At 34.1% G+C, this 27,338-nt stretch overlaps 3 protein-coding genes and 1 long non-coding RNA gene across 7 annotated transcripts in view; 2 read left to right on the top strand and 2 right to left on the bottom strand.

The window, feature by feature from the left end:
• LOC123681712 overlaps positions 1 to 27,338 on the top strand; it is a 131,816-nt gene that overhangs the window by 102,403 nt on the left and 2,075 nt on the right. For 3 of the 4 annotated variants that reach the window (XR_006747709.1, XR_006747711.1, XR_006747708.1), the window contains one exon: positions 17,881 to 19,919. This is a non-coding gene — a long non-coding RNA (uncharacterized LOC123681712). Of the gene's footprint in view, positions 1 to 17,880; positions 19,920 to 27,338 lie in introns of those variants that run through there. The other variant, XR_006747712.1, reaches the window with a different exon arrangement.
• On the bottom strand, positions 577 to 15,113 carry LOC123681615 (tolloid-like protein 1). The gene is made up of 10 exons (XM_045619816.1): positions 14,671 to 15,113; positions 9,880 to 10,291; positions 8,832 to 9,185; positions 8,500 to 8,678; positions 7,669 to 7,899; positions 6,485 to 6,826; positions 5,547 to 6,014; positions 3,293 to 3,658; positions 1,603 to 2,321; positions 577 to 1,542 (listed from the first exon to the last, which is right to left on the bottom strand). The coding sequence occupies exons 1-10, from the start codon at positions 14,861 to 14,863 to the stop codon at positions 1,402 to 1,404; spliced, it is 3,405 nt and encodes a 1,134-aa protein (XP_045475772.1). The 5' UTR covers positions 14,864 to 15,113; the 3' UTR covers positions 577 to 1,401.
• Positions 20,064 to 22,462, top strand: LOC123681684. The gene is made up of 3 exons (XM_045619928.1): positions 20,064 to 20,866; positions 20,928 to 21,054; positions 21,145 to 22,462. The coding sequence occupies exons 1-3, from the start codon at positions 20,697 to 20,699 to the stop codon at positions 21,457 to 21,459; spliced, it is 612 nt and encodes a 203-aa protein (XP_045475884.1). The 5' UTR covers positions 20,064 to 20,696; the 3' UTR covers positions 21,460 to 22,462.
• Positions 22,292 to 25,340, bottom strand: LOC123681666 (zinc finger protein 622-like). Its single transcript, XM_045619904.1, has 5 exons — positions 25,180 to 25,340; positions 24,507 to 25,125; positions 24,264 to 24,454; positions 23,976 to 24,187; positions 22,292 to 22,582 (listed from the first exon to the last, which is right to left on the bottom strand). The coding sequence occupies exons 2-5, from the start codon at positions 25,102 to 25,104 to the stop codon at positions 22,471 to 22,473; spliced, it is 1,113 nt and encodes a 370-aa protein (XP_045475860.1). The 5' UTR covers positions 25,105 to 25,125; positions 25,180 to 25,340; the 3' UTR covers positions 22,292 to 22,470.

The following is a 27,338-nucleotide window of genomic DNA, read 5'->3' as shown; positions in this document are numbered from 1 at the left end:
AGCTCATTTCTCCATTACGTAACTAATTATGTAATTGAAAGGAGTTGCACATTTCAACGATATTGAACCATTTTTGTTCTTTCCTGAAACTCGAACCCGAATTGGATCACTTGTTGTTTGTAATGTAACTTGATATATCTCTCGCTTGGTCGGACACAGGAAATAGGCTTTCAAGAGAAGCATTTTGTTCCACTTCCGATTTAACAAGCACCTCCTATGACATTTTCCAGGAATTTTTTCTCGTTAGTCAATCAGATGTTTTTCTGCGCGTCAGCAATATGAGGATTGCGACTTTTCCAAAACATTTTCAATTAACAATTTTAGTTTTGTTTTTTGAGATTCCTCAAAACAATCGAGCAATTTATTTCATTTTCATTCACCGTAACAGTTGTACCAACCTCATTCGAATTGATCAATTCGAATAAGTAAGGTCTATTCACAAAGTATGGATATCAATAGTTCAGATTGTTTGATGGATGAAGCCAACACATACATCAATTTTTATTCCGAACGTGATATACAGATTATCTACAATTTTTAAACTTAAAATTTCAACAGATCAAAATGAAATAAAACTCACTAATAAATATTATTTATTGATTCAATTTACAAAAACTATAAATCTACAAACGATTATTATCCTAGATCGCAAGATCATAATTTATAACTTGGACTAGAAAAAAAAACATTAATTTATGAGTATATTTCTTAGTTTATTCTACTTATTCATATTGGCAGTCTATGAAATTCCGATTCGACTTTAATGTTATCAATCGATTCGAAAAATCTTACGATTTGATTATAGAATCAAGTCAACTAGAAATTAAAGGGTAGAAATTGACTTGAATTTGTTTGAAGAGGAGGCAACTTTATTTATTATTGCTTATTTATGAGTTAAAATGTGCCAGAACTTCAATTGAGAATAATTTTTATCTTGAATGAGAATTAATCTTAGTTAATTTAACTTAGGAATTCGATCATATTCCTTTACAGATAATTCTAGTTGGTCTAGTTGTAAAAATTATGTGAGGATAAGTTTCTTGATCTGGAGAAAATCATGAACTATTTCGAATATAACAAATATTCGATACAATGACCTGTTTTTAAAGCCTAGGCGGTATTTCTTAGCGAGTTGTTGCAAATTAGGGCTTTTTATGTATTGACCCTGAGCATCATGAACCATGTTTTCTTCTATTTTTTCCTATAACGAATGAGCCTCTATCCTTGGCCAACTTGAAATTGGTTCAATGGAAGAAAAATGAAGAACATAAGTACATAAAGTTTTCAGATATTGCGAATGAAACATCAACTACTTGAAAATCATAAAAATTACATTCGAATCGGTTTTTTCAACGAAAATTACTAGTATTAGGCATCCGAAACCATAAGGTCAAAGTGACCTTACATTTCTTCCTCTTCTTCTTCGCTGTAACCCTTGTCCACTGCCTCGTAGGCCACGCTGAATCCCTTGGCTACCAACGTGTCGTCCGTTCTAAACCTCAGCAGCAACCCTTCGTGCGTCGAGAAGATGTCTGCTGGTTTCTGAAAAAGATAACATCACATTGTAATTTGAAGTTGCGAATGTCGAAGAAGGTAGCTCACGTTGGTACCGCAGTATTTCCCGTACGATTGTCCGCTGGAATCGGGTCCATTGAAAATCTCCACGTGGTCGTATTCGCAGTTCTTCTCGTCCTCCAGTTCGAACGTCAAAAAACTGAGCAAAACGTTGAAACCGACAGGAGCTTCGATGGTCCAGTCGCAGTCGGCCTTGTTGTCGTAATTCCCGCTGCCGAACTTCGCGTGAGAGTAAATGTGTTTCTTATCCTTCGTGGCCTGCAGCATCCCACCGCAAACAGTGGCGTGCGTCGCCCAGAAGCCCTTCTTCTGCACCGAGCCGTCCGACTTGAACGCCATGTAGAGCTGGTTGCCCGAGGCGATGGTCAGGATGGGCAGCTTCGAGCCGCAGAACTTGCCCATGGAGGAAGCGTTGGTGCTGGGGCCGTCGAAGAACTCGACGTAGTCGTAGGAACACTCCTGATGCGGCTCGATCTCGAAGGTGAGGAAGGATATGCGTATCCTGTGACCGGGGGTTGTTATGAAGTGCCATACGCAGTCCTTCCTGCTGGGGTAGTTGTCAGGGTAGTTGGGACTGCCGAAGCCGCCTTGAGGGATCGTTATCTCGTACTTGCAACCGCCCTCTTTGCAGTCGCGGCCGTTCTCGTCGAGGGTGAAACCGCTGTGGCAGGTGCAGACGTACGAGCCGAGGGTGTTGACGCATTCGTGCTGGCAGCCACCGTTGTTTGACGAGCATTCGTCTTGATCTGCAAGAGAAATCGATTCGAAATACATTTAATTATTTTGCGTTTAACTTTTTGATCACTTTGGACTTTTTCCGATCACAAGAATCAGAACTTGAATAACTTCAATCTATCTAGCCAGGATGTTCTTGAATTGGAGGTACAAACGAAAATGACAGTTTCCTCGGATCATTTTCAGAAAAAAATTCCTATAAACATGGGCCCGCAAACGCTTTATTCTCGAGATACAGGGTGTTAGTGTTTGATATTTTTTTCAATTTTTTTTTCTCGTAGCACCTTCCCTTCACAAAATATTTAACTCAAATTCGGCATAGATATTCCGATTTAAAGATTTCAACATGTAATATGCTAATTTTGAATTTACATAGTTATATATTTTCTTGAACAGTGCCGACTTTTTCTTCCAGGACTTTTTTAGTTGGCCTTTGGTAGTTTCAAAAATGTAAAAAGAAGCCTTAGTACCTTAACATTTTGGTTTTCTCTATAGTATTGTCGTATCTGCTACCTATTTCGAGAAAAAAATTCGAACGATGCTCTCGAAATTCTCATAAAATCTAAATTGATATGAAATCCAGTAAGTAAACTGTGATTAACTATTAGTTTTAGTGTTTATTTTCCTGATCTGTAGCAATGATTCATGCCGATTCGATAAACTGGTATAATCAGAACAAAATTGTAAGACTACAAGAAACCCATATCTCGAAAACAATGCGTTTGCGGGCCTATGTTTATAACTTTTTTTTTCAATGTTTGAATGAACAGTTGGTTCATAAGACATTTGCGTCTTGAGATTAAACATTTTATTAACTATAAAACTCCACGTACCAGATAATGAACCATAAAAAAATGATGCCTGTAAATGGCAATAATCTTTGTAGCAAGTTTTGTAGAATCATTCAAGCATAATTCCTAATTTTGATATAGAAAAGAAATTATTGAAATTACATAATTCCGAAACATATTCTCAAACCCACCAGTGAAATAAATGGCGGAGAATCCAGACTTCTGGATACTGGCATCGGAGGAAAATACGATTCTCATGACGTTTCCCTCGGAGATGATCCTCCTCGGCGGTTTCGAACCGCAGAAGGTGCCGTGTTTCTTCAGATTGGTCTCGCTGAATTTGCTGTAAACCTCGATCTTGTCGTAGTCACAGGGCTGGTGTTGCAAATGATGAACGTTGTTGCCCTCCAAGTCGAAATGGGTGAAGTTCAAAGTGATCCGGTAGTGCGGTTGGGCCTCGATCTCCCATACGCAGACCTTGTTAAGAGGATAGAACTCTGGAAACGAGGGGGAAGTTATTGTTCCTAGGGTGGCGTTGAAAATCCCGCCGCATGCGTCTGGAACAAATAAAGACATTCACTTTGCTTGAATGGACCTGTACATTTCTAAATGACACCTTCCGATTGAAGCTTTCTACTAAATGTTGCACATAATAAACATAGGATGATAGAGATCAGAAAAATTACGTTCATTCTATTCTCAAATTGACCCGTAAATATTATTATAAGTCACCTTATCAATCGTTCCAATAACAATAAACCACAACACGAAATATCTCTAAAATGTTTACATTAAGTTGTCTGGACAACGACAAAAATTACGAAAGAAAGCTGGCACAGCTATCTTAATATAAATAGAAATTCTTGCATTGTGAAGGGGTTTCCAATAAGAGATTCAATTTTTGTTTCAAATGAAAACTAGTATATTTTAAGGGAAATTAATGAATATGTTGTTCTCTGTAAAGAGGAGGTATTCCATTAATGATGGAAAACGAAATTAGCCAAATTCCTTTTCGTGAAATTTTCCATTTTTCTTCAAACTAAACGAATTCCATCTCAAGGTTTTGAAGATATGACCTTGCTGAAGATCGCCTGGTTTTCCTCAAAATTATGGGCTATTGCAACAATATTTCCAGTTGTTCTTGAACGACGCACACGACTTCCATTCATATCACAAACTTGTCGCCATTGTGAATTTTGATAATTTCAATGCAGCTTTAAAAGTGACATCTGCCAGATAGCGGGCTATTCAAAATGGAACCTCTTATTGAAAAACCCTTAACCTAATATCAAATTTGAAAATTACAAATTTCATTTAAAAAAATAATATAAGCGACTGAAGAATTCCATGACTCAGTTAGTTATATTAACGAAACTCATCTGAAATACATTCAAGTAATGGGTAATACAAAATTACTCATTAAAAATCCTTATTTTTGAAGGCATATATCTTAAAATTAACTCAAGGGGATTAGAAAAAAATATTGACATAGAAAATAAAGAGCGACCAGAAATAGATATTTAATGTTGATCATGACGTTGAAAAGGGTCTCACTATCACATCAAATTAGAAGAGTTTGCTTTTCTGCTATTGGTAGAGACCAATTAGCGAAAATGTTTGATCTCATATACAGGAGGATTCCTTACTACGGCACGAAACTTCAGAGGATGATTCGTTAGGTTCTTTAAAAAAAAAGGCCTTCAATCATATGCCTGGAGTTGATTCGTTCCGAACATACAGAGCTTTAAAATTTAAAAAACGTTAGATATTTATAAATCGCAAATATCCTCAAACCTATTTAGCCTAATAAGGTATGTCATTTTTTTTCGTGGTTTTTTAAAAATTTTTGAAATTGAGCATCTAAAAATAAAACTTCTTGGTCTACTGTGTTTTCTTCATATTTATTTTCGCTTCCGAGAAAAAAAGCCAGTCTATTGCATATACTTTTATCACAAAGGTTTTGTTTTGACTCCAAGGTAATTTTATTTCCGGAAACAGAGCTTGAGATGAAAAATACAGGAAATAGAAAATTTTTATTTCAAGTTGTTCAATTGAAAAAAATCAAAAAATATTAACAATAATTCATTAATACCTACTCCAACGTCCTGTATCTCGGAAACGAAACAAATTCGGAGATATGTTTGTAGGACTTTTTTACTTAAAAGAACTTAACGAATCTCTCTCTGAAGTTTCGTACAATGGTTAGAAATCACTGAATGTGTTTTTAGATATGAACAAAAATCTTGAAATTGAAAATTCTCGGTAAATGCTTAAGTTTATGATTCAGTTAGGGTGTGTGCGATAAAAAAACTGTGCAACTCTGTTTTTTTGTCCTCCTTTATCTATTCAGAAATTGATATAATTATATCATCAAATGTCAATTTAATTCAATTACTAATCTTCAAAATAATCAGATGAACTCTCGGATGAACCTAGTTTTCCTACCTTCGCAGTTTTTTCCATCCGAATGTAATTCATAACCGATTTTACAGTTACATTCGTAACCTCCCAAGGTGTTGATACACTGCTGTTCACAACCGTGATCAGCCCTGGCGCATTCGTCGTTCTCCTTCATGATGATGGCCGAAAATCCTCCCTTCTGCACAGATCCATCAGAAACGAACTTAACCATGAGGATATTCGATTTCGAAATGATGTCCGCCGGTATTTTGTGTCCGCAATACACTCCCAAGATGGGACTGTCGTTGGTGAATCCGTCCCTGACTTCGACGTAATCGTAAACGCAACCGTCGTGATTCTCCACCTCGAACGATTGAAATCTGAGAGCGACTTGATAATTTTTCGGCACCGTTATTCTCCAGACGCACTCTTTGTTGGGGTGGTATTCTTCGGGAAAATTTGGGGATTCCAAGTGGCCCTCCGTATTGATCGTCAGATCTCCACCGCAGATTGCTGGAAATAAATTGAATTTGTAGTGGCAAATTTTCGTTTTATCGTCTGTTTGCTTGTACTTATTATGTCCGAGATTGTTTTCTCAACTACTGCATTGATGCTAAAAGATTCTACAGAACATATCAAAAATCGAGCGTTCAATTCATAGGATAATAACAAGGAAAATAAAATAAATACTATGACAAATTGGGAAATTGAGATCCCCAAACAATACCTGTAAAAATAAAGTAACTGAGGACGACATCTTAATAATGTTCCGTACGCCTATGTAATTGAATGCAATTTTCTATACCTATCATAACACTATAGGTTTAATTTGGAGAGTACATTGGATTTCAAAATTCATGAACCGGATCCAAATCCGCCAAATAGAGAGAGAGACACTAAATTTATTGATCTTGCATTATCCGCCAAATATTTTGCGTTAAAAATCGGAATAATAAAGAATTAAATGTTTTTTTCTGATTTACCTTCGAAATGTGCCTTAAAACCTCGATGGCTTGCCGGATTCTTGGCAACATACGTTATCAACATTCGACTTCCTGTAGAAACGATCAGATCCAGTCTGCCGATCCCGCAAAACTTGCCAAGTTTAGGAGATTTGTGCCAATAGCCGTCTCGGATCTCGATGTAACTCGTGCTGCAATCTTTCGATTTTTCTATGTCCAGATCCGTGATGTTGAGGACGATCTTTTCGCCGTGGGTGGCTGTGATCCTCCATTCACATCTCTCTTCCGAAGGAATAGCTGCCAGCTGAGGATAGGTCGGTGAAGAAAACGATGCTGCGTTGGTTTGGTATGTGCGACCGCACTCTGGAAGAAACAGACATGGAGGAATGGAATTTTGAGGCTAAGAAAGGGTTTCATTTTGAATAGCAAGCTATCTAAGCAGCTGTCACTTTTGACATTTGACAAGTAAAAACTACGCCATTAATAAAAATGAAACGATACACGCATCAACAATGCAATGAAATTGTTCAAATTCACTACAAAAATGGTGAAAATTCCGCATTTTTAGGTCGTCGTGAAGCACGTTCTCGCTGGCAATAGTGAAACTAGTGGAAACATTTCAGCTTTTGGGGCAAGCAAAAACAGAATTCCTGAAGAGAACTTCACGAATTATATTCCTCGATAACAAGGACATACAACATACAACTGCAGATGTATGATAATAGAAAATTTCATGAAAAGGATATGGTAGTGCAACCGTATCCTTGGTGGCCATTTGGCTGATATCGTTTCCCATCATTAATGGCAGTCCTTCCTCTTCACAATGAAATTAGGGGTTCACGGCTTGGCTTGATATTCAAGCTACTTGACTTGATATTCAAGCTATACTTGGCTTGAGCCAAGTCAAGTAATTAAAAAATAAATACTTTACTTGACATTGACAAACTAAACAAAAATTCAACTCAAGTTCAAGTCAAGTAGTAGTTTTTCAATGTTGAGTCAAGTACTTGAAAAATAAATACTTTACTTGACATTGAAAAACTACTACTTGACTTGAACTTGAGTTGATTTCAAGGCGAGCTCAAGCCAAGCCGTGAATCCCTGAATGAAATGAACATTTATTGGTTTCTCTCAAAATAAACTCTTTTTTGTTGATATCAAAATGAAACACCTTATTGTAAAACCCTTTATGAATGTAGACTTACTGGGACATTTGTAGAGCAGATTGGTTTGTGCGATATCTCCCTGGCTCAGTCGAATCCGCTGGCCGATTTCGGGTCTTTTCACTCCTGCCACATCTATCGGTTGGATCGTGTCCAGATAAGTTCCCTTCGAGAACGTATTCCGGGCGTAGTGCATAATGGAATCGTAATCGTAAGTTAAACCGAGCGAGTTCACTTCTTCTTCGCTCAGTTTGTTGAAATTGTACTCTTGACCTGCAAATTAATTCTGTGGAATAATGTTATGTGAATAGTTTCGCACATTGTTTAAAGCGAAACTGAATTGAATGCGGATGTAAAAAAAACAATTTATTTCAATTCGGATATGTTAACACGCTCTACCCACCTTTAATTGAGCAGGCGTTTTATTGAATGCTCGTTTTTATAGATAGATCTCAATTTAACTCATCGGTGTGTTGTAGAAGTAGACATTGTAATTAATAAAAATTAAATATTTTTTAAATCTTTCAAGAATGCTTGTTTTTTCAGAGCAAATTCAGATGTTCAAGGATGTTTTAATGAGTGTCATCCCAAATATCGATTTTATATGAAATTCTCTGCTGAGTCTCTGATACAAAGAATCTTATGTCTATCTTCTTTGCCGTAGAAGATAGACACATCTTTCAAAGATATGTTTTCAGTTTTTAATTAGACACAACACTATTACCCAACGAGCTATGACGTAAGTTCAGCCTCTATTTCAAATATCTTGTTTTCTATTTATTTTCATGGGAAACCCATTACATCAATTATTCCTCTATTTTCATTCCTTAATCCGATGTTGGGAAATTCTGAAAACAACATAACGATACCTACCGCTCACGATATTCTCCCTGATGATATTCACGTGGCTGTCCCGATCCGGCCTGGTGTGTTCGTGCCAAAATCCCACCACATGACCCAGCTCATGGACCACGATCCCGAACTTGTCGCAGTTCTTGCCTATGCTGATGGCCTGTCCACCATTGCCTCTCTTCCCTACGAAGGAACAACACCTGAAAGACATGCTCTACTTTACGTTATCTAAAATTCGTACTTCTAAAACAATTTTTGCAGAACGCGATTTTCTAAGAAACGATTGCATCTGAATTATCAATAATCAATTCAAATAAAAACACCGCAATATCGCTTCCTAATGGTCAATTTACCCGCAAGGTCTTTGAGTGAACACGATGAAGTTCGGATGGTCGTCCTTGTTCCTCTCGACGAACTTGACACAGGTGAAGTTTTCCCAATGTCTCATGGCCTGCTTGAACAGAGCCTTGTGGGCGCCGCTGAAATTCCCGTCTATCTCGTAGGGAATGACGCCGTAGTCCCAGACTCTCTCCTTCCTTGCCGTGGCCGCCCTGGTCACCCGACGACCGAAAGAACTCTCCTGTTCGTCGATTTTCGTCAGATCTGGGGCGTAACGTCTTTTTCTCTTCATGTCGAAATTGATGAGAAAATCGTGGATGGGCTTGACGGAACTGGCTACACTTGTAAATTTGGCTCCTTCATACTTTCTGGAAAAAGTTAGAGGTCATTCTTTGCAAAGGCATCTTGAAATGATTTTTTATTAGTGCTGAGTAGTTAGGGCGCCATTAATAAAAATGAAATGAATCATGCTTCAAAAACACAATGAAATGGTTAAAATCCACAACAAAATGGGAAAAATTCGTGAAGCACCTTCTCAGCCGACAATAGTGAAAATTGTGAAAACCCAAGTTCATCGATTTCTCGTTGATCTGCGAAATTAGGTTTTCCACAAACGTATTTTGCATAAACTCTTAGAACTTAACGTATATTTTCAATATGACGGCTCTACATGCAAAACAAGCAACGATACAATCGTAATATTGGATGAAGACTCCTTATTATTTCTCGAAATGCTGATCACAATTGACCACCCATATCTTGTGATTTAACACTTTTAGGCTTTTTTCTTTGGAGTCACGTTTGAAATAAGGTCAATCCACAATCTTTTCAAGATCTTAAAAATGAAAAAAATAACGGGGACATACAGCCGCAAATGTGCGAATTGTTCATATAAAATTCCATGAAAAAGGATTTGGTGGTTGCTAGTATCGTTTTACAACGTTAATGGAATATCTTTCTCTTTACAATGAAATAAATGTCCATTTATTTCTCTCAAAATATACTCTTTTTTTAATACCAAACTGAAATCTTTTATTGGATAACACTTCAAAAATAACTCACATGTTTTTTCTTTTCCGTTGATGTCTCTTCACCCGCTTATGAAAATTTTCTTTCGATTCGTGATTTGTAGCATTTTCGGCGATTTGGCTGCTCTGTTCAACAACTGGTTTGTTATTAGAAGAAGTAGGATTGTCAGCATAATTATTTGACTTGAGCACCTGTCCGTTCTTCCCATTTTTGTTGCTGGTGAAGTCCTGGTTCACTTCTAGAGGATCATTAGACCCGATCAAATCGTCGTACGCTGGAGGATGTTTTGTTTTTTTCCTCAAAAGATCCGTTAGACCCTCTTCTTCGATCTGTAATCCCTCCAGAACTTCTTGTTTGTATTTTTCAACTTCTTTCTGAAAATCTGGATCCTTCATAAATTTCTTGTAGTCTTCATCAGACAGTGCAATGTCCCCCAAAAATCCGCCTGAAATATGAATGTTCTAAATAAACGTTTCATTACTCAGGGTTTTAATTCTATAGAAATATAATAAATGGTGGTTTCGTTGAGAGGAAATAATGATTCATATAGGTACTGCTCAGAGGTCAGTAAGATAATTCTGAATAATAAACACAGGACACAGAATGTATCTTACTTATTGTATCATAACTTCACAATCATTAGCTTTTAAAACATCAAAAATAAAGTCAATTCAATCATTTCCCTCTCGATTGTTCGGAATTAAACAATATAATTCCTTTCCATATTGCGATCGACTATATATACAAAGACATTTCTCAACCATGGGCCCATCAGTCATGAGTCATGACGTCTACAATCTGTGGAAGACGTTTCAAGTGTATTGATAAAAGCATAAATAACCTTCCCTTGTCATAATTAAATGGAAATTTTGATTTAATCATTGTAATCTTCACAACAAAAATTCTACTAAACTTCTTGGTAGAAAGTCATATAAAATAAAATGTTTAAGTAATAAGTGTTTATAACTTTTGTAATAAATACTCAAATCCATGGATTTAAGTATTTATTTATTTTTCGTATCTGCAACAACAGAAACACATGTGTCGTGTTGTTGAAAATAAAAAAATTCTAAATCTAGCATATCTCGAAATAAAGATGTAAGAATTATTTCAACTTCTGCACCCAAAAATTAACCAGGAACTGTTGCTTCTGCAATAGTGGACTCCAAAATGTCTGTTGGCATGTGTTATTGAAGATTATTTATATTCATACTTTGACAATTTGTAATTAAATTGAATAGATATGTTTTCGCTGGTCTCATAAATTACTCTCTTCCATAAAGGGAGCTATAGTTTTTCATAGACGACTTGTCTCGAATGGAGAATTCCCCAAGAAATACGGCTACTTTATCTTAAGATTTATATTAACACAAGTTGTGTCGACGACGACGATTTAAGATAAGTGGGGATCAAGGACGCTTTGATATGGCAACTGAAGGAACCGCAGAGATAACGAGAATATTCATCGAAATTAATTCTATATGTTTTAGCCGATTATTTTTCCCCAGAAAGCATATTTAAGAGGACATAATTATAACCAATTTGAACTGACATCTGAAATCCTTTGATCCAGTGAAGGGAACCTGTATTTTATCTTATTATGCATATTGATGGACCAATGAGGTCAATTACTTTATTGCTCATTGTTTATAAACAGCCACTTACCGCCCATTACTTATTTCGACTCATTTAAAATCGAGGCACTTCAATATTATCCTCATGATTTGTTATGTGAAAAATCTGATCTCATTGAAAGCACAATATACTGAAAATCATTTTATTCACATAATTTCCTAAAATATTCGGACAACAAATTACAATGTAGAAAAGTCGTAAAATGGAATTCAAATAACAATTAAAAAAAACTACCTATATCTGGACGTTTACGTTGTAGATGAAAAAATCACACGAACTCTTCCACACACTCGTCTCCTAGAAAGTCAAAGATCTGACCGTCAAGGCAACGAGTTTGGGTGTCTCCAATATTGTGAGTGTCGAAGGTGGGGATGGATTTTTTCTTCATTTTTCGCAAGTTTTCCTGGGAAATTTCAGTTCTCGTACACGAAAAGAAATCACCGTCCAATACGACGAAACGCTTTTGATCGAGGTCCGTCTGAAAATCTCTTTCTTCATCCGACAAGAGACAGCAATTTCTATAGGAGCCTTTTTCGTTCGAGAACCTGAGGATTTTGCACTGCTTGGTCGTACAGGTCGAAAACTCCACTAGGATAACTACAGTTGTTAGGAAGTGAGCGATGAAAAATGGTGAACTCATGGTTTTCTTATCGAAACAGGAAATCGCGAATGGGATTCCGCTCAATTCTGAGTTACGTTTGCAACTGATGCGACACAGGTTTTGCTCTGCTAGTCAAAGTGAGGTGAGATGGGCGTTCCCTAGAGGGAGTTATAAACAACTCGTTATAATGAGACTTCTGAACGTTTTTTTTTAATCAAATTAGTCAAGGTATGCTCACTCTTCTCAAACTATCCTATCTTGTTTTCGATTCAAGTAGAATAGCCATCATCTGTTCTGATGACAAAAAGTGTTGTCTACAAAAACTCATATGACATGAAACATGAACATGAAAGTCTTCTTCTTGTTGTTACCAGGTATGTTGAAGAGCTGACTTTAACGATGGTGCTCCGATGGATATTTCATTGAAAAATGATGTTTCATCAGTAAACTTTACACAGGAAGATGAAGACGTTATTTGTAGTAATGCGTTTTCGAAAGTGTTCGAGAGACCTTTTTAGATCTTTTTTTGCTATCGACTAAGAGATTTTCTTCTTTGGATAAAAGTGAAAACTTTCATTATTCAAAATTTTTTCAATATCAATATCTGAAATAAACTATGATCTAAGTAGTTGGCATAAGTGAAGGATTTTCCAATAAATGGTTTCATTTTGACTAGCACGCTATCTGGGCAGCTGTAACTATTGAAGCTATCATCTTTTGACATTTGTCAAGTAAAAACTACAGCATTACTAAAAATGGAACAATACAAGCTACAACAACGCATTGAATTTGTTATAATGGAGGAGATTTTGCAGTCACAGTTCGCAAAATTGAAGCACTTTTGGGTCGTCGTGAAGCACCTTCTCGGCCGACAATAATACAACTTGTGGAAACATTTGAGCTGTTGCGGCAAATTAGAGTAAATATGTATATCCTGTAAGGTTTACGAAAATTCAGGTTGGTCAATTCCTCGTCGATCTTAGAACCTCACCTCTGAGGTTACTTTAATAACCAGAATTGTCCCATTTGATGCTCGCAAAATCCAAGAATGATTATTCAAAAGCCTCTTCATCCACAATGTGTCACTGTTTGGTGCGATTTGTGGGCTGGTGGTGTGATTGGACCTTACTTATTCGAAAATGAGGCTAGTACAACTCTTACGATTAATGGATTTCGCTACCGAGCTACTATTGATGATTTCTCATGCCCGGAATTGGAAAATTTTGACGTTTATTTTCAACAAGACGGCGCTACGTGTTACACAAGCAACGAAAGTATCGCAATTTTGTTTCCTGGCTGTATTATTTCTCGAAGAGAAACTCGATTTTTTTTTGACAAAATAAAACCACTTATTGGAATAATCCTTTATGAATATCATTAATGGACAGTAAAAAATTATGATTTCTAGAAAACTCTGTAGGGTTATCGAAATATCAGAATTATATTGCCCTATTTTGTGCTATGTTGTCCATTGTATTGTGGTAAATAATGATAATAGAAGAATAATAGAATAAAGACGGTTATTATTATTATTATAACAAAGGATATTTATGTCGAATCTCCTATCCAATACAGTTATTATATTATAATCGCAATGATCAATGGCAGAACAGTGAATCAGTTAATTGCATGTACTTGAGTGGATTTCTGTGAAAGATTCGCTAATTCAAAGGCCCTATTGAACGTCCCAAAATTCTGGGAAATTGCAATGGCACGTGGGCAGACGCTTCTTTGTAGATTCGTTCATGGGTGATTCACATTTGCCCCATGAACTTATTTCGAGATTTTAATTAGTAGACATCTGCAAAGCGGGTACAGATTTAATCTGAAAATGTTTAATGACCCGCATTGTGTATTGAAGATGAAACATAAAAGAGCGCATTTCAGTTGTGTTTAGAGGCAACGCAAAAATTTTGGAGTCAGAAGATAGGTATGTTTTTCTCCAAGGTATAAAAGGTCATTCGATATTTGAAAAATGTCATGATTCGATTCTTTGCTAGTGTCAGTAGAAAAAAAATTTGAATAATGAGGAAGTGCTAAAATGTGAATATTTGAGGATATATACAGGATGTTCCTATATTGGAGGTACAAACGAAAATGACAAGATAATTCTAAGAATAAAGGTTTTATAAGCATGGTCCTACAAACGTTTTTTTTTGGAGATACAGGGTCTTTAACAATACTTATAATTAATTCATTCCACACAGCTTACTAACTGGATATTCATAATAATTTGAATTTTCCTGCGGATTTCCTTGAAAAGGTTTGCGAGCCCATGTTTATATTACCTACTTCTTTCACTCAAAATTATCCAAGAAATTTCTCATTTTCCTCTTTTTTCCAATTTGATTGAACCAAATATAGGTGTTAATAACAGAGGTGGTATGGTGTAGATCATCTTTCACTTGAACTAAGATGCTCACTTATTTTTCTAACTTGAACTTAAATGGTGAAAATTTTAATGAATTTTTAACAAAAATAAATATGCATGGTCGATTTCGATATAAATCTGATCTCCATGAAGAAATTAGTCCTAGGGAAAGGTTGTCGGTAGGTACTTGAGTCCAAAAACATTCGAAAAAACTCACCAGCTTTACATGGATCCATAAAAATATCATCCGAAATTTTTGTAGAGAATTGTGTGTTCTGGAGATCTTCAACGCTGTATTTAGAACTTGTCCTTGTTTTAGCGTCACTTTTTATCACTTTTCTTTCCTCACTCACAACAGAACTAATAATAGACTGTACCACGAAAATTACTATCCATACTCGAAGATCCATTTTGATAGAAAACTAGATGATTCGCGTTTATCTGGTTACGGTTAAGTTTGCTGCCATTTGATTAAGTTGTAACTCAAACGGACCAAAGAATAGAATATGGTCAAGATCCATTCAGAGATACTACAATTGAAGAAATCTTATCAAATGGCGGTTCATATATGAGATGTTTATGTTTTCCTTTATCAATGATGTTTATACAGTTGGACAAAGATCAGTTTCTGTTGACGTGCCTTTCGAGTTTTCATTTATACATCCCTGGAATGAGAAAGAAAAATATCAATGAAGATAAGGAATCATCTTTAGTGTGGTTTGAAGATAAACGAAACGATGGACAGAGGTTGAAACTATCGAATGAATGAATGTATTCATTATGAGGTTAATTTCCTATTGTTAGTTTTAGTTTCTTAAAATTAAGTTTCCATCTTCTCTCTCAAGTGATATACTGGGTGTTATCAAACAAGTGCGAACATTTTTAGGAGGGTCTTTCGTGTGTTTTCACGAAAGGCCCCATCCTAAAAATGTTCGCACAGCTTTCCAAGAAAGCAATTTCAAGTAAATTTAAAAATGTTTTTTCTTCTAATTTTTGGAGCGTGTAACTTTTCAAGGAAGTAGTTCCTCAGAACTTTTGTTTACACGGAAGGCCCTCTTTCATTTTCAACAAAGATTCTCCCTAAAAACAATCGCACTTATTTGGAACACCCTGTACACTCGTATACAGGGTGATTCATTAAAAAATTTCAATCTTTGAATTTTGGATTCTAGATCTCAAAATATGATGATTCTGCCCAACATGCCTCATACAAATATTGCTGATGTCCGAGATACCATAAATTTGAATGCGAATTTAGATTTTTGCAAGAATTTTTCAATTTTTCACAATTTATATTTCACGTAAATTTCGCGTTTTCGGGCATGAGGTGTCAACATGGATTTTAATTGTGCATTGCTAATAGAGGGCGCTATTTACTGCCAATTTTCATATAAAAATTATGAAAATAAAAAAAATTACATTTATACACCCCGGTATCTTGAAAACTAGAAATATTCGAATAAGTTATGTTATGCAGACATTTATATTTTGAGGTTTAGAATCTACAATTAGAGATTTGACTGATTAGAGATTCTTAATGAATCACCCTGTATAAGTATGAGAGGAAAGTTATGCGAATAATGATGTTCTAGTTTAGTTAACGGTTGCCGAAGGAAATTTCAAATTAATTACTATGGCACTAGGTGGATTATCTAAGTTATTGCATGGCGTTTTGGCGTTCATTATAATCAACATTTTTTTAATTCACTATTCAATGTAGTGTCAGCAAAAAGAGTCTTTTTTATAGTTAGAACAGATGGAAATCGAACAGCCAACATACTCTCAAGATAAAGTTTACATCCTCTAAAGCAAACACTCGGCAAATCTTTGATAATAATATAAGGACTCCAATTGTTGTAATGGGACAAATTGGTAATATAAATTATTTGAACGGATAAAGTGCTTCTTCGTTCGGGTTACAATGATTGAGAGTACCTAAGCATTCTGTAACGAACATATTTCCTGGATCAGCTAGATGTAGCGTTGTGAAAGAATATCGGTTTAAAAGTCATTTCAAATAGCGAAAACTCTGATGCCAAACATAAAGCTGCATATCTCACCACACCGTAGATTTTGTACCCAATAAAAGTATCGAATCGATCAAAAAATAGGGAGACTCGAGAGATATTTTTTCGCTAAAATTCATTAATTTATGTTCATTACACAAAAGTTGTATTCTCACAAAACCAATTTCATATACAGGTATTCCTAAATTGGAGGTACATAGGAAAATGGGAGATGCCTTGGGTAATTTCAAGAAAAAAAAGTTCTATAAACATGGGCCGCAAACGCTTTCGTACAGGATACAGAATATTTCTTGTAGTCCTACTTTTTTGTGATGATTATACCAGTTTATCAAATCTGAATTCATCTTTGCTACAGATTGGGTAAATAAGTTCCAAAACTAATAATAAATTTACTCATTACAGCTTACTAACTGGGTCTTTATAAAGGTTTAGATTTTCCTGATGATCACTAGTCAATTGTTGTTTGAAATTTGTTTCTCGAAATCGGTAACAGAAGAAACCAAAAAGTGTAATACTGGACCAAAGTTTCTTTTTACAATTTTCTAAACCACCATTGGTCCACCCCAAAAAAAAAAGGATCTGGAGGAAAGAAGCGGCCACTGTTCCAGAAGATTGCGTTCAAAATGAGTATTTCAAATGATGGAATCTTTAAATTTGAATATCTATGGCAAATTCAAATTGAATATCTAATAAGGGAAGGTGCTATGAGGAAAAAATCAAGCTTTAACACCATGTTTATAGGACGTTTTTTCTTGAATTAACCCGAGGAATCTGTCATTTTCGTTTGTACCACCAATTTAGGAACACCTTGTGTACTTCCTAAGAATGGTTCAAAGAAAAGATGATTCTTATGAGTGGCAATTAATCGAAATTTTCATCGTTAATGTAAAAATTGAAATAAAAATGATAATTTCATTTTTCAATATGACTTTTTGAAGAAACCACTTCACATACCTATTGGACAACTCGGAGAAAAAAATTAGATATTTAATTTCTGGTTAATGATAAAATTGACCGAAAATAGATTGAATGAATTTATTAATAATACCGCAGCACTGAAAAATAGTGAAAACCCCTTAAAAGTACATTAATCGAATGCTGTCACATATTTGCGGGATAAAGAAATAATATCAAGAATCTGAGAACACTCACGCACTTAAAACACGATCCTGCACTAACTTTCCATCGTTGCGTGTTTGTGAGTCGGGAGAGCAGGGAGATCTAAACGATCGCTATTGCATCTTGCCAGTCGGGCTCAGCATCTACTGGGTAGCCTCCGCTTGGGGCGTTCTATTTATCGCGCCCCGCATTGGGGGTGGTTGCGGGAACTTACCATCTAATTATGACAATCATAGCAACCCCATCTTTGTCGCATCATATTGAAATTATATCATTTTCAGAAAATAATTCAATTGGCACTCTTTGGATGGTTTCCTCAAGTTTCGTTTCTGATGTGGACACATAAACCAGATATCTAAGAATTAGTAACCACAAGGAGGAACAGAAATGAACAAGCGGAAGGTAGCAACGGACTTCATGCTGAATCATCAATTACTTATGATTAATACTCAGGTATTTTTATTTATTAAACGGTTTTCCAAGAGGTTTCATTTTGAGTAGCCCGCTATGTGGGCAGCTATCACTTTTGAAGCTGTCATCTTCTGACATTTGACAAGTAAAAACTACCTCATTACTAAAATGGAACGATATACGCATCAACAATGCATTTAAATTGTTGAAATTCACTCCAAAATTTTACTGTCACTGTTAGTAAAACTAAAGTAATTTTGGGTCGTCGTGAAGCTCCTTATTGGCCGGCAATCAAAGTTTCTTCCAAGTACGTGGGTAACAACAGTCGCATGTGGGTTTTCCCTTTTCCATAAATGACTATTTCGAGTAGCAGGTGGCAGTTGAAGTTGTTTGGTTCAATCATTTGATTCGGTAAAAATAACTAGCATTTGATTCATTTATTTATTAAACATTGATTTTATTATAAATTAATAATTTCCATGAGAATTACTCACTATATCCAATCGGAAGAAGCTCTGAAATAGGGCAAAGGAAATTGTCTGCATGCTGTTATATTATTTCCTTATTTTAATACGTTAAAACCCATTATTTCCGTACTAAGCTTAAATTGCGTATCTAATTTTTTACTCACAAGAAAACTTCAGAGATGTATAGAACTCGGTCTAATCTGCAGTTTTAAAATTAACAGGTGCCTACACGAAATCTTGAACGGCCATATTTACGATCCGATCCTACATTGGAAATTTTGAGTTCCTAAGGTCCCTCCGTTCTAAAGTTATCGTGTGAACGGACGGACGGACAGAATCGCATTTGAGGTCGGATTAGTCGTCATAGAGTATAACCTAATCGTTTGAAGTCATTCCTTGACTTAAAATTAATAAATTACAAACATTGTAACGAAGTGATAGAGAGATAGGTTTGCTGAGGAGAGCTCGAACATTGAACTCAATGTTTCTATTTTTGGGAACTATCTATATCAGATCTTTTTTCGAGATATGCTATAAATTGAGCATTCTTCATTTTCAACTTCTTTATATTTCGCGTTATATTTATTTACTATTACTAGTCGTCAAAAAAAAACATGGATTCAAGTATTTATCCTTTTATATGACTTTGATATCAATCTTCCATAATTTTAATGTCCTCATGATATCTTTTCCACTGTTCTTCACTTAAATGACCCAAGTTTCCTAGAAAGCGATTAAGATGACTGTGGAAGATGTGAACTTTTAAACTCATATGCTACAACCAAAAATTTTAAAATTTGTAATTCCGAAGAAAATGTAATAGGTACTACTCGAACAAAATAATGGATCTTTAACAAGTTTGAGGACCATCAAATATACTCCAGATTTCAGTTTTATCATGCTAACTAATCCCAGTAAATTTTCCTGTCTAGTATTAAAAACAATTTCCAACTCGATTTAAAGCTTTCACAAATCGCTTCAACAGCCCCCTGCCTAATATGCAAAGGCGGAACTAACATTTTTGATCTCCAAACCAAAGCTTCGTTGATTATGTTTTTTTCCTTAAATTATGATATCTCGAATGCCAATTTTTGTGGATGCGGTATTCATTTTTAGTTCTGATGTCCTAAAAGCATAAAAACCGGGATTATTTTATATTTTCACAACGATGTTCAAGAAGGTCGTTTACCATCTTTAAAATCAAAACAATTTTGTCATTGTTGTTTTTGTATTTGATTCTTTTCAAATCTAGTGCAATTGTTTCAACTTTCTTCTTAGATAGTAACGAATTGAACAATATTTGTTACCACTACATACTGCGGTATGTAGTTGGCCTGCTAGTGTTAGTTCTTTAGTTCTTAGGAAACGTGCATAAACGCCCTCATTGATTTGTTAGCGTTCAATTCTTAGTTCTTAGGTTTAGTCTTATAGCGTATTCGACTGGCAGCACCAGTGCGAATAAATTCGAATTTTTGTAGAGCTAAATGACATAATCAGCTCGAATTAATTCGAACTGGTGCAACCAGTCGAATACGCTATTAGTTCTTAGGACTGGTGCATAAATCCACCATTAGTGTTTGGTATTTATCATAGACCTTATAATAAATGATATTAGGTCTATGGTATTTATATATTTGGTATTCTGTGGTATTTATCATATGCATAGAAAAATATACATACACATAGAATAATATTATTATATGTCTATGGTATTTACATAGAGATCTGTATATTAGTGTGCTGTGTGGAGATCAGCGGATTTCACTCATTTGTTTGGTGAGTTATGTCTATAGATGGCGCAACCTAACCTTGAATCGCGTATAAAGGTCTCTAAGTATATTAGTGTTCTGTTGTATAAACTATTGGCGGATGTCGCTGCTGTTGATGACTAACTTAGAACATTAATAATCTATCTATTTTCTAATATAAGATAGGTATTTGTTGATGGTGATAGACCATCGTCTATGGATAATGGATAGTAGTGTCACAGATTAACTAAGTAATCTGTAGTAGTGTCATAGAGAAATGACCAAAAGCTTCATTTTCTATGAGTAGTGCTCTCACTGCCCTCCGTGGCGGAACAAAACAAAATATTTAGTAAAACTAGTAGACTGTGGTGAAACATCGCTTTCACTGTGTCTTGCCTATTCAAATTTATGTTTTTTTACTATACTGAGAATGTTCTAGTTAATTTTGTTTTTTGATTCACATCATTAGAAATGAATCCTAAACGTACGGGCGCACGAACATCACGAATTCAGTGCTGTGTAGTCGGTTGCCGCAATGCATATTACAATACAGACACTTCTATCAAATTTTATTCTTTTCCGAAAAGGTGGTTCGAGAAAGAAAGGAAACAGACATGGATTAATAGCGTAAGCAGAATTTGGTAAGAAATTCTAATGATTTAGAAATGTTTGCAAATGGCATCCATCTAAAACTTATTGTAGTGCTGATGGTACTTCGGGAGAATGGCAACCTAAAGAATTCCATAAAATATGCAGTGCTCATTTTGTAGGAAACGCGAAGAGTAACGATCCGAGGAAGCCTTCATACAACCCAACAATTTTTCCACAGGTTAGTTTAAATTATGCTCAGAGTAATAAACATGTTTATTACTCTATAAAATTATGTCACGTCTATCCAATCTGATTCTACTTATTTTAGGAGTATGAAAGAAAAGATAATTCGGTAACCGATAATTCCACAGAGAAAAAGGAAAGATGTAAAAGAAAAATAGCCCGATCCAAAAGAAAGAATATACCCAAGGAGAAATCACCTCAATCTCCATGCCTATGTGATGACGAAAGTCTTTCAATGGAAGTTGACGAAGGAAAAAAGGAATTCTCATCTCAAACTGAACCAAGTGATTTGGAAGAAATATTTTTATTTGAGAGTAATTTCATGGGCCATAGTGTAGAGGGAAGGTGTGACGTGACAACTCAGTGTAACATTGCTGATAAGACAAAATTATTCAGTTGAAACGATAATAAAAGTGTTGGCAACAGTGTATAGGCTTTCATGTTATAAAATCTTTAAAAACCGAAAAGTGTTCGATAGATTCAATTTTCCCTGCTTATTTTAATCAACAGCAATCTTTGATTTGAAGCGTCATTCAAAAGTGTTGTAAGAAGTTTGTTTTATTTTCTTATAGGTTTGTAGTATTTCATGATTTTATTGAATAAAATTTGTTATAGAGAAAACATACATTGAGAAGGGTCAAAAGACAATTACAGAATTATATATTTAGATAAATGAACTATCTAATAAACAAAACAATATTAGAGGAACAATCTGGAAAAAACAAATTCTTGAGAAATACTGTTGATACTTGGACAATCTCAACTTTAACAACTTCTGAACACTTTTGTACAATATTTTTTTGGAACAGTCATTTAAAGAGAGTATTAAAATAAGCAGTTGATATTCAACATTGTATGATGTAGGTGAGGGCACAGTGTCATAAACTTACAAGAAATATTTTAACCATCTTTATTCATAGAACCTTGTAAATATGGACACATTTATTTAATTTTATTTTTTCAATACCTAAATAACATTTTTCAGAGCTACATAATAATGTTTTGTTGAAATAACTTTTCAAATGATAAAGTAAGAATGTATGAACTTAAGTGAGTTCATGTTTCCATTTTTCATCTTCTGTGATTCCGTATATCTGTGAATCCCGACCATTTATATGTGATACTGTAATCTCGAGATCATAGATTGTTGTTTATTGGTTTTATTCTATTTATTTTGTTTGCTTGTAGTGTTTGAAATTAGTACCTAGAATTGTATGTAACAAAATGCTGGATAAATATTGTTATTGTTTTTATTATTGTTTATACGCTGTTTTACATGTATTTTGTGAGATAAGTATGAATAAATTATTATTATTATTAGTAAAAACAATATTTTTAATTTGAAACACATTTTATCTAAGTATGCCTTCATTGATGCCACGTTGATGACAGACAGTATTCCTTCGATTGATCAAAAGTTCACTTGTTGTCTGAAGTGTTTTTGGAACTTGTTCTGTTTCACTCCTAGTTTTGTGTATAATTTGGACTGGACTCTCTTCAAATAGTGTATATCTCTTGCTTTCCTAAAAATTATAATTTTATTTAAAAAAAAGGGTTACACAGTTATTATATTCAATTTTTTTGTAATTTGAATTCATACAATATACACAGAGTGGTTCACAATGAAGTCCTGTGTTTGCGAGGCTTGTAACTTTAGATAGGAGAGTCATAATGTGCTCGAACCTTTTTAATGGTTTTACGTATACATATATCCTCAATTTTTTTTTTAAATAAGGGAAAGCTTCATCTCATTTTCAATAAGTGGTTTTTCTTTATGTCCCAGTAGAGATTAAACTAGATATTTTTTTTGGATTCTAGAGAAAATATTAGTAGTGCTTGATTGTCTTAGATGCATTATTTATTGATTTCTAAAAAGGGATAATCAAGCTTAAACTTTCCATAGACTTTATATGGGTAAATCTTTGCATGCTATAATTTTAAATAAATTTGAAAAAAAATCCTTAATGCTTGGTGGAGATTTAAATGAGTAAGAATTATGCGAATAGCAACTTGCAAAAAATGATTTTCGCGACATAAAAAAAAATCACCAACTTGTCGAAAATTTGAAGTTGCTTCTCAATTTCTTACGCAATAAGGCATTTCAGAACAGACTTGAGGAATAAGGAAAATTGTGCACTTCGAGCACTCTATGACTCTTTTATCTAAAGTTAGAAGTCTCGCAAATATAGGACTTCATTGTGAACCGTCCTGCATATGTATCAATAACAATTCACAAAGGGGCTGATCTGACAATATTTAGACAGTTTAGCAAAGTTACACAGGTTTATGTTTATTATGTATTATAGCTGCATGAAAAAGCAAGTTTAATATTTGAATGAATTCAACAACCCATTAGAAAAATGAGCTTGTCAAAAATTACTCGTTAAATTTTCCAAAGCTTGAGTTTAGGCAGGTAGATGCAGAAAATAGCAAATACTCTTCTTCAAATGATCATTGAATAATTATTTATAATAACTTCAAGTGCAGAAGGCATCAATATTCTTCCACGGGTTCAAAATTCAAAACAAGTTTCCACATAATTAAAGAAAATATATCACAATTTGACAATGTCCAGAAAACCATGTTGGGAACACTTGTGTATACTCCTTCTATTCATGTTTATGGTATATACCAATAACCATAGATAAAACTAGCGTTCCTTTGAATTCATGGTTAAGAGTGCTGTGGAGAAATTAGAGTTGATTTTCTGTGATTACAAGTAGCTCTTAGTTAGCTTGTTCCCAAATTTGAAGTATGTAAACAAATATTAGTAATATGTTACAAGCCAAGCGCTACTTGTTATCATTTCATTTAAATGAATACTCGTTAGTAAGCTAATAATTAAGCAAATCCTATCGATACCCAAGATTACTCTTTATTGGTGCCTTAATACTTCTTACAGTTCTATGATCTTACCTTGCAGCCTGCTCTTGATCTGATTGTGACCAACCTAATGCTCTATAGGTTGCCAGAACTTTGTGGAGTTTTTTAGTATTTTTTGATGGAACCACAGCAGATGTACGGGAAGCATTTTGTTTATAATATCTCATCATACTTCTATGACCAATTGTAATGCCAGATGGTAAAACTAAACTAAATTCAGAGCCTTCAAGTATGTTTACAGGTACCTAAGGATGAGAATATAATTAATTGGATTCCTTTTCTGAACTGCATGATGAAATAAAAAAATTATAATATGGTTACCTCTGCATCTTCATTTACACCATTTTGTGTGTCTGGATATGAAGAAGAATAATCATAAAAATCAACATATTCGGTGAGGGCTACTCCTTCGTAAATCATCATACAATGGCCCATATCTACCATATGTGCTTTAACAGCATCAGATGTGTAAAATGTTTTACCTTTTTCATTGCACCAAAGACATATGTAATCTAAAAATAAAGGACGTTATAACCATAAAAATTTAAGAAAAAAATCACTTACGTTTATATACTTTTTCCCCAAGGTACCTCAATAATCCTGTGATGTCTATACAATATTCAACATCTGGAATGAAAAAGGAATGAAATGAAGTCATGTGTTCTAAATTTTTATAGAAATTGTCACTTAGATGGGAACAGAATAGACATTGATTTCTATCTAAAGGATTATCGTTATCATTATCCCACTCATCAGAATCAACTTCTTCAACATCAGAATCTTCTTCAATATCAGACTCTTCTTTAGGAACATTATTTTGGACATCTTCCTTTGTATTTCTGATGTTCTTTTGATGCTTCTTAGATTGAAGATGATCATCATAGGTGCTATTGCTAGAAAACTTTTTGTTACATTCATAGCAACGATAATTTGTTACTTTCTTCTTTGAAGGCAGTTGCTTTTGCTCCAAATTGTTAAATTTCAATATAAATTCCTCTGGAGTCAATGGTGGTAATCCGACAATATTTCTCTTCAAATTATAATTATGCCATTCTGTTTTATAATGTGCTCGAAATTGTTCACTATTTTTCAAGGGTAACCGACATATTCCACATCCTGTAACTTTATTATCTGCAGGGCTTTGCGACGCATTACCGTCCATTTTAGCGGTGGACTGTAGTAACTGTAACATTATTGATTCAAACTAAAACTCAATTTCTAATATTTGAATAATTACCTAGAACACTAGATTTATATTAGTTTCCCAGATAACACAAGTATACACTGATGATCACTACGAAATACGAATGGTTATTTACGTAGGTTAGGTATTCGTTCACAGCATAGACCTAATATAATAATAATATATTAGGTCTATGGTTCACAGATTACAGAGTATTCATTTGAGGTTATTGGTTATTTTTACCATAGAAATATAACTTTTAGAAAATATTCATAGAATATTATATATACCATGGAACATAAATAGAACATAAAGATAAATTATATAATAAGCATGATAAGCAAATCTATTTTGTTGGTTTGCGACGCCTCCATTCGAAGTTTCTGCCAACCACAGAATACTAAATATATAAGAAGTGCTAACGCCGTGTTAAATCAAGGCAACAATATGGCCGATATTTTGTCCGCCATCATGTAGTGTAATATGGCGGGAAAATTTGAATATGAAGGTATGACAATTCATTGAAATTGTTGGAATATTACATAGACCTAATATCCATAGACCTAATATCCATGGATATTAGGTCTATGGAATATTATTAGTATTTATTTTAGGTTATGTTGTTATAATTTCGAATTAAAACAGAAAAATATCATCGAAAAGTTTTATTTATCAAAGGAAATTTACATATTTGCTTAAAATAATAATTATTTATAAAAATCAATACATAATATACATTATATTGGGAGATTTACACTATACCTGACTGAAAAAAAATACCTATTTATACCTACTTTATGAAATTATATCTGATGAACAACTGAATTGATACATTTCTGAAGCAATATTCAAATTTCTACACATACATGCAAGATAAAAATCTTCAGTTGGTTTAATCTATCTTCCTGCGTTACAGTGCTCATTTCGTAATTCACTTTAATTATCACAGGTCCTCTTTGTTACTTCATTTTCAGCTCATTTGGAGGTTGTAGGTGGATATGAAAAAAAAAGATTATAAATAGCGATCAATTAGTAGGCAATTCATTTTAATTTGATATGATAATTCTGGATCACGTAAATGGTTATTGTTAGAATCATTAATATTTTCCATATTAATTTTTCCATATTATATATATGATTATAAATTTGATACTTCAGTAAATGCCGAGGAACAGAATTTAACTTTAATATAGTTGATTCTGAAGGATTATCATAATCACAAGTAAGGATCTCAGATATATTAGAGCATTGAAATACAATATGAGGAAAAACCCGGACTTATTTTGTTCTAAATTTATTTTCTCATGGATTACCTGACCTTACCTTACCTGAAACCTAAAACAGAACTTGTAATAAATAAGTGACAATAAAAACCACTTTTAGAGAACAATTAAAAACCACTTTATCTGTTCATTCAAGAATTTCAAATACAAACACAATTTATTGTTGGTTATAAAATCATATTGAAAAACTCGAACGCTGATTGGCTTATTATGAGAATAAAATTTTTACATCGTGATATGTATACCGTGTAATTTGAGTGTATGTGACGTGACATCTGTTGCCAATGCTAGCACTAGCGGCAGCGTGACCAGATTGAAATATGGTGAATCTACTAAACTTGCCGCAGAAATCCACTAAAAATCTACCAACACCGTTCAGAAATCCACTAAAAATCTACTAACATATTTTTGACAAAATTTCACAGATTCGTCTGCATTAGATTTAAACATTATTCAGAATACACTTTATTCTACTGTCTCTTTTGCTTAAATTTAACTTCATGAATAGGATAAACAGTACAGATGCGTACAGATTCGAAAATCAAACAAGATTTTATTTCAAAATTTAAACGACAAAAAAAAAGGAAAAAAACGGAACAAAAACAAATAGGATCAAAATAGCAAATATAAACGAACAAATTTATATATTTAAATAAAAAAAAGGATATAAATAGAAATAAAAACTAAAATATTTCGGATAAAAATAACATTAAATAAAGATATGAAATACTACAGTTGAACATAAAAAAAATAATTGAAAAATCAGTATCAATCTGCAGTCAAATCATCGTCTTTAACATCCATATATAAATTTTCACTATCTATCGAATCGAGCATATTTTTTGTAGGTTGAAAACAACAACAATCACCTATCTCTTCAAGTCCTTTTTTAGCATTTTTTAATAATGCTGTTTCTATTTTTTGTTTTCA

The sequence above is a fragment of the Harmonia axyridis genome, chromosome 1 (assembly GCF_914767665.1).
Source record: "Harmonia axyridis chromosome 1, icHarAxyr1.1, whole genome shotgun sequence".
NCBI classification, from domain to species: Eukaryota; Metazoa; Arthropoda; class Insecta; order Coleoptera; family Coccinellidae; genus Harmonia; species Harmonia axyridis.
The sequence above is the reverse complement of the archived record's forward strand: the minus strand, read 5'-3'. Positions and strand labels throughout refer to the sequence as shown.

Coding starts and splice junctions, on each gene's coding strand:
- LOC123681615 (XM_045619816.1), bottom strand. CDS start 14,863: ATGGATCTTCGAGTATGGATAGTAATTTTCGTGGTACAGTCTATTATT. Junction 10,292..14,670: donor TATGGATCCATGTAAAGCTG/GTGAGTTTTTTC, acceptor TTCATATTTCAG/GCGGATTTTTGGGGGACATT. Junction 6,015..6,484: donor TTTTAAGGCACATTTCGAAG/GTAAATCAGAAA, acceptor ATTTATTTCCAG/CAATCTGCGGTGGAGATCTG.
- LOC123681684 (XM_045619928.1), top strand. CDS start 20,697: ATGAATCCTAAACGTACGGGCGCACGAACATCACGAATTCAGTGCTGT. Junction 20,867..20,927: donor AATAGCGTAAGCAGAATTTG/GTAAGAAATTCT, acceptor AACTTATTGTAG/TGCTGATGGTACTTCGGGAG. Junction 21,055..21,144: donor ACCCAACAATTTTTCCACAG/GTTAGTTTAAAT, acceptor TACTTATTTTAG/GAGTATGAAAGAAAAGATAA.
- LOC123681666 (XM_045619904.1), bottom strand. CDS start 25,104: ATGGACGGTAATGCGTCGCAAAGCCCTGCAGATAATAAAGTTACAGGA. Junction 24,455..24,506: donor TGGGGAAAAAGTATATAAAC/GTAAGTGATTTT, acceptor CTTTATTTTTAG/ATTACATATGTCTTTGGTGC. Junction 22,583..23,975: donor GATCAAGAGCAGGCTGCAAG/GTAAGATCATAG, acceptor TATAATTTTTAG/GAAAGCAAGAGATATACACT.